At 46.3% G+C, this 13113-nt stretch overlaps 4 protein-coding genes across 4 annotated transcripts; 3 read left to right on the forward strand and 1 right to left on the reverse strand.

Annotated features, from left to right (window-relative positions):
- Window positions 1-31: 31 nt before the first annotated feature.
- BDBG_03719 (GTP-binding protein 1) lies at window positions 32-2102 on the forward strand (the record flags this gene model as incomplete). The annotated part of the gene is made up of 10 exons (XM_031721364.1): window positions 32-60; window positions 149-177; window positions 235-249; window positions 320-344; window positions 621-942; window positions 1059-1168; window positions 1260-1405; window positions 1502-1559; window positions 1639-1803; window positions 1895-2102. The coding sequence occupies 10 exons, from the start codon at window positions 32-34 to the stop codon at window positions 2100-2102; spliced, it is 1107 nt and encodes a 368-aa protein (XP_031577897.1).
- Window positions 2103-3331: 1229 nt separating this feature from the next.
- On the forward strand, window positions 3332-4819 carry BDBG_03720 (DnaJ like subfamily B member 4; the record flags this gene model as incomplete). Its single annotated transcript, XM_031721365.1, has 4 exons — window positions 3332-3411; window positions 3589-3656; window positions 3811-4460; window positions 4526-4819. The coding sequence occupies 4 exons, from the start codon at window positions 3332-3334 to the stop codon at window positions 4817-4819; spliced, it is 1092 nt and encodes a 363-aa protein (XP_031577898.1).
- A 589-nt stretch (window positions 4820-5408) lies between these two features.
- BDBG_03721 (protein pbn1) lies at window positions 5409-7929 on the forward strand. The gene is made up of 5 exons (XM_002625616.2): window positions 5409-5721; window positions 5862-6004; window positions 6092-6155; window positions 6224-6629; window positions 6693-7929. Exons 1-5 carry the CDS (start codon window positions 5572-5574, stop codon window positions 7625-7627), a joined length of 1698 nt encoding a protein of 565 aa, XP_002625662.1. The 5' UTR covers window positions 5409-5571; the 3' UTR covers window positions 7628-7929.
- A 1708-nt stretch (window positions 7930-9637) lies between these two features.
- On the reverse strand, window positions 9638-13022 carry BDBG_03722 (RfxA protein). The gene is made up of 5 exons (XM_031721366.1): window positions 12629-13022; window positions 12201-12514; window positions 11786-12125; window positions 11430-11732; window positions 9638-11374 (listed from the first exon to the last, which is right to left on the reverse strand). Exons 2-5 carry the CDS (start codon window positions 12241-12243, stop codon window positions 9781-9783), a joined length of 2280 nt encoding a protein of 759 aa, XP_031577899.1. The 5' UTR covers window positions 12244-12514; window positions 12629-13022; the 3' UTR covers window positions 9638-9780.
- Window positions 13023-13113: the final 91 nt, after the last annotated feature.

Here is a 13113-nt window from a genome sequence, read left to right on the forward strand (position 1 = left end):
TTGCACCCAACAAGGGTGTCCATCTGCAAAAATGGTGAACATCACAGAGAAAATTAAAGAGTGAGCGAGCATTTACACCCCCCCGATAGCCAAAACCTCGATTCAATGAACGGTCGGTCTAACCTGGTGGTGTTGGATATTTGTATAGGATTGAGGAGGAGATGCGCAGGACGCAGAGTGAGTTCTCTTTTTCTTCTTTCTAAATAGGATTATCGCTGACTTTTCAATGAACAGAGAATAAGGCAACGGGTTTGTGGAACTATTCAATTTAATGGCCTGCGTGTTAGCAGTATATTAATGGGCCAAAATCAAATTTCAGAATACCATCTAGGTCTGCTAAAAGGGTATGTGCTATGTATAGAATATTGTACCTATCCGTTGAATTGATTTATTTGCAGAGGAAAGTGTTATTCCACATGTGAAAACCGCCTCTCGAGATAAAATACCCTGTTACTACACCTTGGCCTGGACAACGAGCATCAAGGTTGTCTGTTTAAGCCGGTTGTAATTGCTTGTTCCTCCTATTCTAGAGACAGGAAGGCGGCTTTGTCTGCATTCCATCCACCGCAGAAGTTCCCAAAACAGTGTAGCCATACATATGACTAACTCCGTCTCCCCAGAAAGCTTGCACGATTACGAGCACAGCTGCTCGAGCCTACAGGTGGAGCGGGATCTGGTGGTGGCTCGGGTTTCGATGTGAGCAAGAGTGGTGATGCTCGAATAGCCCTAGTGGGATTCCCATCTGTGGGCAAGTCGACTTTTTTATCAAAGATTACGAAGACGAAGAGTGAGGTTGCGGCATACTCCTTCACGACGCTCACGGCGATTCCTGGAGTTTTGGAGTACGGCGGCGCCGAGATCCAGGTCCTTGATCTGCCTGGTATTATTGAAGGTGCTGCCGAGGGTAAGGGGAGAGGGAGGCAAGTCATATCTGCTGCTAAGGTATGTTTTTCCTCCTGGTCATTTTTCTTGGATTTCTTTTTTATGTTATTCTATTTTGTTTTGGTTCTTCCTTGAATATACGAACCCTGGATATCTAATAAAACCTCGACTCTTAGACTAGCGATCTAATAATGATGATTCTTGACGCTACGAAACGTGCCGAACAGCGGGCGCTTCTGGAAGCTGAATTAGAGGCAGTTGGGATCCGGTTAAATCGGGACCCCCCGTGAGTTACTATTGCATTTAAACGCGGTACCTCTACTTTGCTTTGTTTAAAACTATGCTAATACAGGTGAATATACATTATTCGTTGACAGAAATATTTACCTGAAAGTGAAAAAGGCAGGCGGGATGAAAATCACATTCCAGTCACCGCCCAAAAATCTGGATGAGAAAATGCTCTATAATATTTTACGAGACTACAAGATTTTGAATTGCGAAGTTTTAGTCCGCGATGAAAATGGTACGTTTTCCAGGTTATGGAATTGCTTTCTTTGCTATATTCCGCTCCTAGTTATCCTATCCTAGAGGCGAGGGAAATTGACAGTATCTCCCTTAGCTACGGTTGATGACTTTATCGACGTGATTATGAAGGACCACAGGAAATATATTAAATGGTATTTTTCCATCCCTTGAGTTCGTTTACAAAAACCGTGTCATCTGTCACAAACTAACATACTTTTTCTCGGCTCTCAGCCTTTACGTCTATAACAAAATAGACAGCGTCAGCCTGGATTTCCTCGACAAACTTGCCCGTGAGCCCCACACGTGCGTTATGAGCTGCGAACTGGATCTGGGTATTCAGGATGTGATTGATCGGTGCTGGCAGGAGTTGCAGCTTATGCGGGTGTATACCAAGCGGTAAGTTCTCTTTTCGCCCTGTCCATAACTACGCGTGATGTGGTGGGTGCCTTGGGAATTCAATTGGTAACTATGCTGACAATTGCAACAGAAAGGGCGACGATCCCGACTTTTCAGAGGCATTAATTGTGCGCAACAATTCTACCATTGAAGACGTGTGCGATCAGATCCATCGGACGCTGAAGGATAACTTTAAGTATGCTTTGGTTTGGGGGGCCAGTGCCCGACATGTCCCACAGCGGGTGGGGCTGGGGCATGTCGTTGCGGATGAGGACGTTGTGTCGATAGCTACAAAGTGAGAGGAAAAGCATGTACGGAGGACTCCCTAATGCAGACAGAGATAGACTGTTCCTGAAGTGACAGCCATAACAGTAATAGTAGTAGAAGTAGTATTTACATCATCCTGTACCAAGTCTTCGATACTGCCCCTCGGTTTCTTTAACTAATATAACCGGATGCCTCCGAATCGGGCCAATTAGGGCTTCTGATTAGGGCTGGATCCCGGGTTTGGATGCAGAAACATCAGAGCAAAGACAACGCTGTTCAGATTCAAAAAAATACCACTGACCAACCAATTATCAAGGGGAATATCCTTTACTATTAGAGAGATACCTTTTCAATATAATAAAGACCCTGCCTGACCCAAAGAGGAGATTAGCTATCAGCCTCGGAATCGCCGCAGAGCTATGTAACCCCAACCTGGTCCGCGATGGAAGCTTCTCGAAGCTTCTATTTGAATTGAGTTGCTCCATGATGCAACCGGTTTGCGTGTTGCTGCTGCTATGCTATCATAGCGATGACTACTCCGTATCCAAGTATCAACTTGCAATCCAATAATAATAACTATTCCGTGGCGGAGACCAAGCCAAGGCTGAGCGGGACAACAAGCCCCAAGATTCGAACAACGTCACGTCACTGATTTCCCCCAAAAAACGATTCAACTACATAACCTGCCGCCATGCTAGCTAGATGAGTTGCCAATTCTGAAAAATAATACGGAGTACAACCACAACTACTACCACAGCTACCAACTTCAATCCCCAGCATCAATCACCTCACCACGACAATATAAACGACTACAATAATAATAACCATCGTGCTTGCATGACCCATATCTGTGCCCATTTGATACATCCACACACATACACAGACACACACTACACCACCCTCCTACCTACTATCTCTTCATCTCTTACTTTGATTCGAGACATAGCATAGCGGTGTAAGGGTAAGCAAGAGAACTCCCATTTGCCTCTTGGGTTCTTTGATCCTTCCCTGGCTCGCAGTTCCCGTCTATATCCAATACTTGCATGCATAAATTGCACCCCTCCGCCAAAAGAAAAGCCAATCTGACACCATATAACCAGTAGTCCTCAACCAGGAAATCCCCTCCAATCGATCGTTCCTCTCCTCTCCCGATCCGATCCGTCTATTCAAAACATTAACACACCTATTCTTCTTTCTCATATCCTCTCTCCTCTAGCCGACACTCTTTCTTTCCTCAATTAGTTGACTCAGCTTAACAAACATGGTTGCGGAAACGAAACTATATGACTCACTGAATATCTCCCCAACCGCTACTCAAGATGAGATTAAAAGGGCCTATAAGTATGTCTTTTCGTTTCCTCCCGTCACCTATCACATAGAGTATAATATTTCCTGGAATCTTTTTTGGGCTATACTCCGGAGTTTTATATATTTTTATTTATTTAATTTCAACTGTTCAGTATGTTTTGAATTTTGAAGGTTCCACCTCTGCTGACGTTAGATAAAATCCAACAACAGGAAAGCAGCACTGAAATTCCACCCGGATAAGAATAAGAATAACCCAGATGCTGTAGAGAAATTTAAAGGTATTTTCTTTTTTTTTTTTTTTTTTTTTTTTTTTTTTTTTTTTTCTTTTCTTTTCTCTTTTTTTTTTAGCAAGGCAACGGGGCGAACCAAGTTCTGCGCAAAATGATTTCTTGAAGTCGAAATACAGGCTGAAACAAATTTATTATCATACAGAGGTATCCCAAGCCTACGAAGTCCTGTCCGACCCCGAAAAACGAAAAGTATACGACCAATATGGCCTTGAATTCCTACTGCGCGGGGGTACCGCAGAGCCTCCTCCTGGCGCTGGCGGGCCGGGCGGAATGCCCTTCGGAGCTGGTGGAATGCCCGGTGGTTTCGCGGGCTTTGGAGGCATGCCCGGCGGTGGTGGTACGCGAACATTCCACTTCTCCACAGGCGGCGGCGCCGGTGGATTCCACTTCAGCAACCCGGAGGATATCTTCTCGAACTTTGCCCGCTCGGGTGGCGCGGAGATGGAGGACGACGACCTGTTTTCGATCTTGGGCGGCTTAGGTGGTGCGAGGGGAGCTGGCGCACGGCGTAAAGGTGCTGCGAATGGGGCGCGGAGGGCGCCCACGCCAGAGGTTACGACGGTGGAACGGCCTTTGCCGCTTTCACTGGAGGAATTGTTTACGGGCGTGCATAAGCGGATGAAGATTAAGAGGAAGACTTTTAATGAGCGGACGGGGAAGAGAAGTGTGGAGGATAAGATTTTGGAGTTTGATGTCAAGCCTGGATTGAAGGCAGGGAGTAAGATTAAGTATGCTGGGGTGGGGGATCAGGAGGAAGGAGGCACACAGGACCTTCATTTTATTATTACTGAGGTAAGTCTTCTATATATACATAGGCACAAGCGATTTATCCACTAACACACATCTCCATCAAACAGAAAGAGCACCCAACCTTCAAACGTGACGGCGACGATCTAATCACAACTATCGACATCCCCCTCAAAGAAGCTCTAACAGGATGGAACCGCACCGTAACCACCATAGACGGCAAACAACTTCGAGTATCTGGGGCGGGGCCGACACAACCAGGCTTCGAGGAGAAATTCCCATCCCTCGGCATGCCGAAGTCGAAATTCCCCGGCCAGCGGGGGGATTTGATTGTGAAAGTCCAAGTTAAGTTCCCGACGACGTTGACGGCAGCGCAGAAGTCGAAGTTGAAGGAGATTCTATAACTTGCTTCCGCGTCCCCCACTGTATCCCCCCCTGGCTTTTCTCGGCCTTGGGGTGTACGGAGGGGCCTTATGATTTTTTATTTTTTATTTTTATTTTTATTTTTTCCTTTTGGAAGCAATGAGGCATTGGTGGAAGCATTTGGCGTTCTTTGTTTTTCCTTTTAAAAGGGATTTCTTTTCCCTGTTAATATTTGACTGAGTGTTTCTTTTTTGACTGAGTGTTTCTTTTTCACCTTACTCTGGCTGCGGTTATTTTCGTGCTCGGCTAGCCCTTTCTTATGATTTTCCCTTCTAAGCCTTCCCCCCATTCTTCTCTCAATTATTATCCCTTACATATTACTTTTTTTTTTGGTGGGAAAAATTATCACAGATTTCTGCTTTGATGCATTGTAAATCTCACCTTTGTTTATTTTTAGTTCCCTCCCTATTCTGTTATGTTTGCCTGAACAACTGTGAAAATAAACAAGCATTTCTTGTAACCAAATCATAGCCAAAAAATACAAAGATTTTCCAATTCATATTTAATATTTATTAACACCATTTCTGCATTTAGTGATTGTTGTGTCGGACCTTGCGATGATGTAACTACATCAGAGCTCCAGATGATGCGCCATTCCCAATTAGGACAAGCAACCACCATAACCTCCAAGCTCAAGCAACGTCACAGCCAACAGCCAACTACAACTAAACAAACAACTGTGTGCTAGCCAGACATCAAACCCCAGCCAAATCCATCCCTCGACGATGAAAAAATGAAAAAGAGAATTACCTTCGTTCATGCAGCTGACGGGGAATTCAATCCGGAGCAGATCACTGTGAAGGATGACTCTCTCTCTGTCCAATCCCTAGACGCAGCGCGCCAGGAACGAGTTACATTTGCCGTTGACGAGCTTCCCCAGGAGGTAAGCTTTGAAAAATGAACCTCCCTCCTGTATAACTGAGATTGCTGTAAACGCGAGAATCGCTTTGTTTGCCAATTTTAAGTAAAAGAAACGAAAATGGTCCTTTCATAATTTGCTCACCTGTTCTTCCACTCCTATAGGTCTGGCAAGTCCTGAAGCAATGTCATGAACTACATATCCGCTGGTCGTCGCAATATGTTTACGATGCCGTCCCACCGTTCGCGAGCAGAGTATCGCCAGGCTTGCATGTTTTCTACACGCCGGTTGACCAGGACCGTCCTGCGTACGTGTTACCATTTTTGATCGTGAAAGTGATTGTGACCGTGGCATACATGCTTATTTATTATATACGGAATTGAAACCCCAACAGCACACGCCTATGCCCTCTCCTACTCAAGGTGTTCGATGATAAGTTGAAATGCTATCTTCCAGAGGTAAATGCACTTGCAATTTGCCCGAACCATGGAAAGACTTGTTTCTGATCAAATCGTGATAATACCAGACATCGTTTATATCGCCGCCAATACTATCTAGAACATTTATCTCGAATCCCCCTCTCCAATTCCACCAGCTACTTCCCTCCCTTGACGAGTTCGTCAAGTACATTCAGCACAAAATCTGCCCACGGCTTGGGGATGAACAGAAAATCACCTGCAAATCGGATGTAGCCTCGCTTCTTTCTGCGGATTCGGTGGATATCGACTATGACAGCGTTTCGCACACTCTTACGACGGCGGGCTACTGGTCCAAACCTCCACAGAGAGATGGATGGACAGAAACAATACGCAAACGCAAGAAGAGCACAGATAAAGTAGAGGTGGGGATATTGGCAATGGAGCGGGCAAGACTACCCGAAGAACTCTCCATGGGCGGTTTCCTAGCCGTCGTAGGAGAGGATAAGAAATTAAGTACGTGCATATATATCCCACCCAACGTCCTCCTCCCGCTCTAACTAACTTATTTTTGACCAGAGCCAACACTCTTCTCCTTCCCATCCCGTCATCACCCCCTCCCCAATTCCTCAAAATACACCACCACCTTCCGCCACCCGACAGGCCTTCACCCAACCCTCCAGCTCTCAATCACACGCTCAGCCCTCACAGCCACACCCCCACGAGCACCCCCAGACTCCAAATGCGGCTTACACACCTACCTTACCCTCCCCTCCTCCGTCTTCGCCGATAAATACCAGCTATCCACCACTGACCCGCTCTTCCTCCAATCACACAACCTCGTCTCTCTCCGCGCCATCGCAGGCGAAACGGACCTCGAAGCCCCAGACTGGGTAACTGAGCGCTGGGGGTCAAGTTTACTTCTCGAGCTCGCCACACCACCATCTTCAAATACCCATAAATCTACACACGGAAACAGAAACGATGACAACGACAACGACTGGCAGGTCACCATCCCCTTACACCTCCGCTACCTCCACCCTTCCCCCAGCGGCTACAGGAACATCAGCGTCCCATGGCCCGTCATCTTCTGGGCGTGCACGCCTGAAGATGAAGAACGGGAGGAGTCAGCGGCGGATGGAAGGGGGAAGATGATGGCGATTAACCCGTTTGACAGGGTAAGGCTGGGCTGGGATGGGTTGTTTGCGCCCGGGACGCTGTTTTACCAGCTGCATCCTGACACAGCTGCTTCGACAGATGGGGATGCGCATGTGCATCTGGGTGCGGAAAGGGGTATGATGGTTGAGAAGATCCAGGTGCCGGTTTTGAGAATTGATGATGGTAATGATGGTGGTCTGTTGGATAATGTGCGCAGTATTGAGATGGTGACGTTGGTTGTTGTTGTTTTTGGGTTTTTGTGGGTGTTACGGAGCTTGGGGCGGGTGGTGAAGGAGGGCGGGCTTGGGAGTGGGGGTGGGAGACGAGATTTACGGGCCAGGGAGAAGAGGGAGTGAAGTGAGTCCTGTGTTAGGTGAGCAGAGTAGATCATGACTAACATGAAGATTGCGGAGAATGGAACCTGAATCTACGAACAAGGAGAACAGATGATATAAACTGCTTTTCACTGTTTTTACCCCTATCTTGTGAGATAATGATTAACCGTGCCAAACGCGACTCACTACCATTAGTGAGGAGTGAGTGCGCTTGGCACGGTTACAGCATATGTATGTAATATAGCATAGGCTCTCATTGTAAAATTAAAGAATTCAATTGAATAAAAAACTGAAAAATAGACATTATATCATTTATACACATACATACGTATGTACATCTCATATCCATTCAACTCAAACTGAGGTGGACTGATAGTATCCATACTCTGAGCAGGTAAATTAACAGCCATGGCATACAGCACCAACACAGATAACAGGCAGAAAAAAAGCTCCCAAACCAGCTCAGATCAGAACAAAACAGAGCACAAAACACCCTCATCAACGTCATGATTGAACTCCATTTAAGGACCCATGCATCCATTGCCATTTACAACCAACAGAGAGGCCTGAAACAAAGTCAACGCACAAAAATGAAATACCTTTTTTTGTCTCCCGTTCTCCCCCTTTCTGGAAAAAAACACAAAGAAGTGGCATCATAGAAAATAAAAAAGCCAATAGCGAAAAACAGCCAACCCCACACTGAGAACGAGGGAAAAAAAGAAAAGAAAAAGCCAATCCCATACACACAACATCAAGAAAACAGACTGGCGAAACAAAACCCCATCCTTTGAAACTAAAATAAGCAAAGCAAATACAAGAATAATAAAAGTTACAATAGTTACTCTGACAAGGGAACATGAGGTATATGCATACCCCCTTTCTCCCTCCCACAGGCATGGCTTATGCACAATGTACTATATGCAGGAACAGGCGAGACAACTGATAACAACAAACGCAACATAAAACAGCAGTAAAACACAAGAAGGGACAAGAAAACAAAAGAGCAATAAATAACAATCAAACATCGAACAAGAAGACCAGGGAAAATATCACAGAACTAAATTCAGGAGAAAAGAAATCAAGAGCTGATACATAAACATTCATTTCATCAGCATGAGGCAAATGCGACAAAGATATCAAACGGGGACAAGGACATTTCGCATTGCCAAGCGGAAGGCGTAAACGGGAGGAGGCTGGGGAAGGGGAAGGTGAGAAGAGCCTGAGTGAAGCGGAGAGGAATTAATTGGCTTAGGTTTCCAGGTAGGAGGTAGACGATACATGCCTATAACACCAGTCCCTGGCAACCTTTTCCTGATTCTGGAACTTCCAATGGGTCCGTTCCGCTTTCGAAACTATCGACCTCATTTGATTTGTCGGTTTCCAGCATGATCACGCCTCGAACAGCAATCACAGCCAATTCCATCCACCAGCCTGTGGCTGGGCTACCCAAAGAAATTGCTCAGTTCCCAAGGTGAGACGGATAGAGCGCTTGTAGAAACGTGTACCACTCGAGGAACATAGTGCTGGAAAACTGAAAACTGCAAAACAGAAACACCAGAACCCAGGAGGAGAAACAGTAAAACGAGTGGATATCAAGCGGTCGTAATTCAGAACAAACATGAGAAAAAAAGCCCGCTTGAGACGGAGAGAGACCAGAAACGAAACATGAATTTACGTCGAAGTGAAACCCCCGAAACCATCGGTGTGAGAAGGTCTGATTGAAAAAGGAAGGTTGGGTGTGCATTCCAGTTGGTTGACTAGAAAAGTATTGTTGGACAATCGTGACTTATAGACAGGGTAAGACCAATCTCGGATGAAGCGATATGGTTGCATTTTGATATAATCGCGTCCATCCGCCATCAAAAAAATTTCGGCTGGCCGTATATATGCCGAATAATAGTATTGGTTCCACTTCGTGATAAGTCTTGTCTTGATTTGATTTTCCAAAGGCATCCTTTTCGATAAATCCAAAATCAAAAAGCACGGCAATGACAAAAACTCCAAGCAAGAATATAGAAGGCAAAAAAAAAAAAAAAAAGGGAAGAAAGAAATGCAAGGAATCCCACATGTCCTGTCCCTGGATGTGGATGTTAATATGTACTTCGAAGAAAACCAAAACGTCGTTGAAACCAGTATCGTAAGTTACAATAATATGCAGGAATAAAGTCGGGATTCTATACAACAATAACCTGACCTTCTGCATCCGCAGGGTCAGATGCCATCATGTCTCCGTATTTACTGACTGTGAGAAGTCCGGAGTCATCCTCCAAGTCAATGGCGCTGTCGTCATGGGCCAGGGTTCGATTAGTGGGCGATGTATTGGCATTCGTAGCGGCAACTGTCTTTTCATTGCCGGAGATTGTGGACATCGAAGCGCTACCGCTACCATCTTGGAGGTATTGAGGGGACGAAGCCTGAACTATCGGGTTGATACTTGGGAGCTGCGATTGCGGTTGGGATTGGGATTCCTGTGACCTAGGGTCGCGCGACGAATGTGTGTCAGAATTAGCTGATGTAGATTGTACCGGGCATGGCTCAACTGTCCCTTGGGCAACATTTTGGGTAAGCAAAGATTCTTCTAATGATTTTGCGGTGCAACCCATAAACCCTCCCTTTTCCGCTTGCCACAACATCATTTCCAAAAAGAACACCTTGGTCATCCACCACGCACTGAAGCTTTGCGCGCCACCAAGTGTGAGTCGATGGAGCAATAGCGTCCATAGCGCGTCTGCTCTGTCGATAATGCACTGGGCTTTGTGATGGGGGAATAGAACAGGGAGGTTCAAAATGAAAGCGATCCATCGATCGGGAAATGGGGCAGATCCTGAGGTGTCCGTAGACGAATAGGAGAATTTTTGGTAGCCAAGGTCCTCATCATAGAGCTGCACGTCGGGAGATTTGCCATCGTCAGGGGCAATTAGAAACTTTATTTGGTCTTTCATCATGTTCAAAACCCCTTCAATAGCGCAGTTTGGAATTTTTGCCTTGGCAACAAGGTCCATTGGGTCAATATATGAAACGAAGTCTTCCCACATTTTCGTTCGATTTTCAGCATGACAGAGCCAGGCAGAAGCAGCAATCGCAGATTGATTGACATCTAACATGCGCTTCAGGAGGCGACAAAATATCCGTGCAGGGCTAAGTCGAGCTTGGGACACGTGGTTGGGATGAGATTTCAATGTATCTTTTATATGGGCGACCAGACCTCTAGAAATAGACCCGAAAGCATTCAGCACAGGATCTGGAACAACCTGGGTGGTTAAAGGGGCAACAAAAGCAATCATCTTCTGATACATCAGCCAGTCACACTCTTTAATCCAAGGTGCAACGCCCGGATGATTTAAGAGCTTGTGGACAGGAACGGTGAGTGTGCCTTGGAAAGAGGCGAAGTGGCGGAAGAGGTTTTTCTCTTTGCAATACCGAAAGCTATCGATGACTGATATACAATGTGAGCGGTATAGGGCCGCAAGCGCATCGGCGCTTTCGCTGTCTGTGTGCGCTGGCAGGTAACCATGAATGTTGGGAAGCTGAAGGGAATCATTGTCGATCGGTAGGGATTCATTTGGACGGCTGAATTGAAGCAGTTGATCCATCAGTCGTTGAGTTTCGATGAGAGAGGCGTCTACTGTTGCCATCATACTCAAATCTTTCGGCTGCGAATGATCGCATAAGTAATCTGGTGCCGAAGGATGCTGAACATTGGGTGTCGGAGAAGTTTTTCTTCTTGATGAAGTTCCATTTGTACTCGAGTTCGGTTGTTGTGAAGTACTGAAACAGCATGTTAGGAAGAGAGGAAGAAAATTCAAGGGGCATTGATTCGTACCTTTGTTGGGATTTGCTGGGCACCCTTTGATGAGAAGGAGCAGACTCGACATTCTTCTCTGAAATTTCTGCCAGGGGCTTTGGTTCAGGTTCTCGAATGGACAAGTCGACATAATGATATTTGGATTCGCCGCGGACCCCAAGCCGTCGAGTTTGGACATTTGGAAAAATAATGCGGACAAGCTTGCCAAAGGAGGCTGGATTCAGGACTGAAACCCTCTCACTGCCGCATTTCTCCGCATAGGAACAATATACGCGGTCGCGTCGAACTGATCCAGAATTTTTCTGGCAGTTTTCTCTCAACCTAGGGTTGAAGTCAGCCAAGCATACAAAGAACTGTTTTCATCCTTGGTTTACCATATCATCGCAAAAACCTGCTTAACCTTCTCCGACTTTCCTCCCGTGCCGTCATGTTTCTGTACTTCAGCAGCCATCTGGCGCAGAGAATATCCATCGTATTGACGCAGCAATCGACGTAGTTCATTATCATTGGCTATCGTTGTAGTTGTGCCTCTTCGTTTCCTGGGTCCGGGTTCGGAGCCTTCGTTATCGCCCATCAAGTGATCTGGGATCTGGTTCTCGACGCCATCATACATTTGGGCATAGTGGCCAGTGTGAACGTCACCTGGGAGGCCGGTAGGGGGTAACTCTATTGGAAGTCCATGCATTGGCATTCTGTGAGTATGGACCTCGTGGCCTTGAAAGCGAATGTCAGTTCCGGGTCCGGCAATATTGTCTGGGCGTTCTTGCAGCGCAGGGTCAATAACAATACCGGAATGCGAATTAGCCAGCTGGTCACCAAAGCGGATGATCATCTCTCTGGGTTCGAATGATATATATGCTGGTTCGGGCCGGCCTCTGGGTGAATATACGGTTGATATCCCTCAGCGACATTTTGGTCTGGGTTATATTGGGTTGTAGTGGAATGGATGCTCGCGGTCGAACCGCGCGATCTTGATGGCCGACTATTCCGGGAAGCAGAGGTATTGGAACGTGATCGCACGGGTTCTATTGTGCTCTGGCGGGTCCGTGATCGCGGTTGTGAGTTCTGTGGGAGGGAATTGGAGCCTTGGGAAGGATGTCGCACTAAACGGTATTAATTAATAAGACATAATAGCGATTCCGGCCCAGCCGCCTGTGACGAACAAACACCACTGCATTGAACCAAGTCCCGACTAATGCTACAAGACAGATACATACCAATATCGGGGACCATGGCTGAATGGTTCATATCCAACTGTGCTGTTGACTGGCAAAAAGCTTTGCCAGTTTATTGTGGGAACCAAGTCGCAGGGATTGTTTTGATTGATATTATTATTCGAGGGATGGGATAGGCGAAGGCCGGGCGTAGACGAAGACGTAATCGTGGCGGCATCAACCTCAGGCAAAGAAGAAGGAAACGTATAGACAAATCAGATCATATCACGCTAGAAATGGCTCGTTATTGTCGTTGTTATCGTCGCCGTCGTTGTGGAAAATCGTGCTGATGGACGTGAGTATTTGCTGTGGATGGTGTGCGTAAACATGATGTTGTTGATGGGGAAACGCTTTGCATGTTATTCCCCGATTGGGACAGGACAAGTCACGCGACTGGGGGAGAACAAACACAGCAAACATTGGCATTCCCAGCCACATTTCCCAGCCACATTTCCCATAAGCCACGGATGATACGATCACGTGCAGCT

The sequence above is a fragment of the Blastomyces gilchristii genome (assembly GCF_000003855.2).
Source record: "Blastomyces gilchristii SLH14081 genomic scaffold supercont1.6, whole genome shotgun sequence".
Taxonomy (NCBI): Eukaryota; Fungi; Ascomycota; class Eurotiomycetes; order Onygenales; family Ajellomycetaceae; genus Blastomyces; species Blastomyces gilchristii.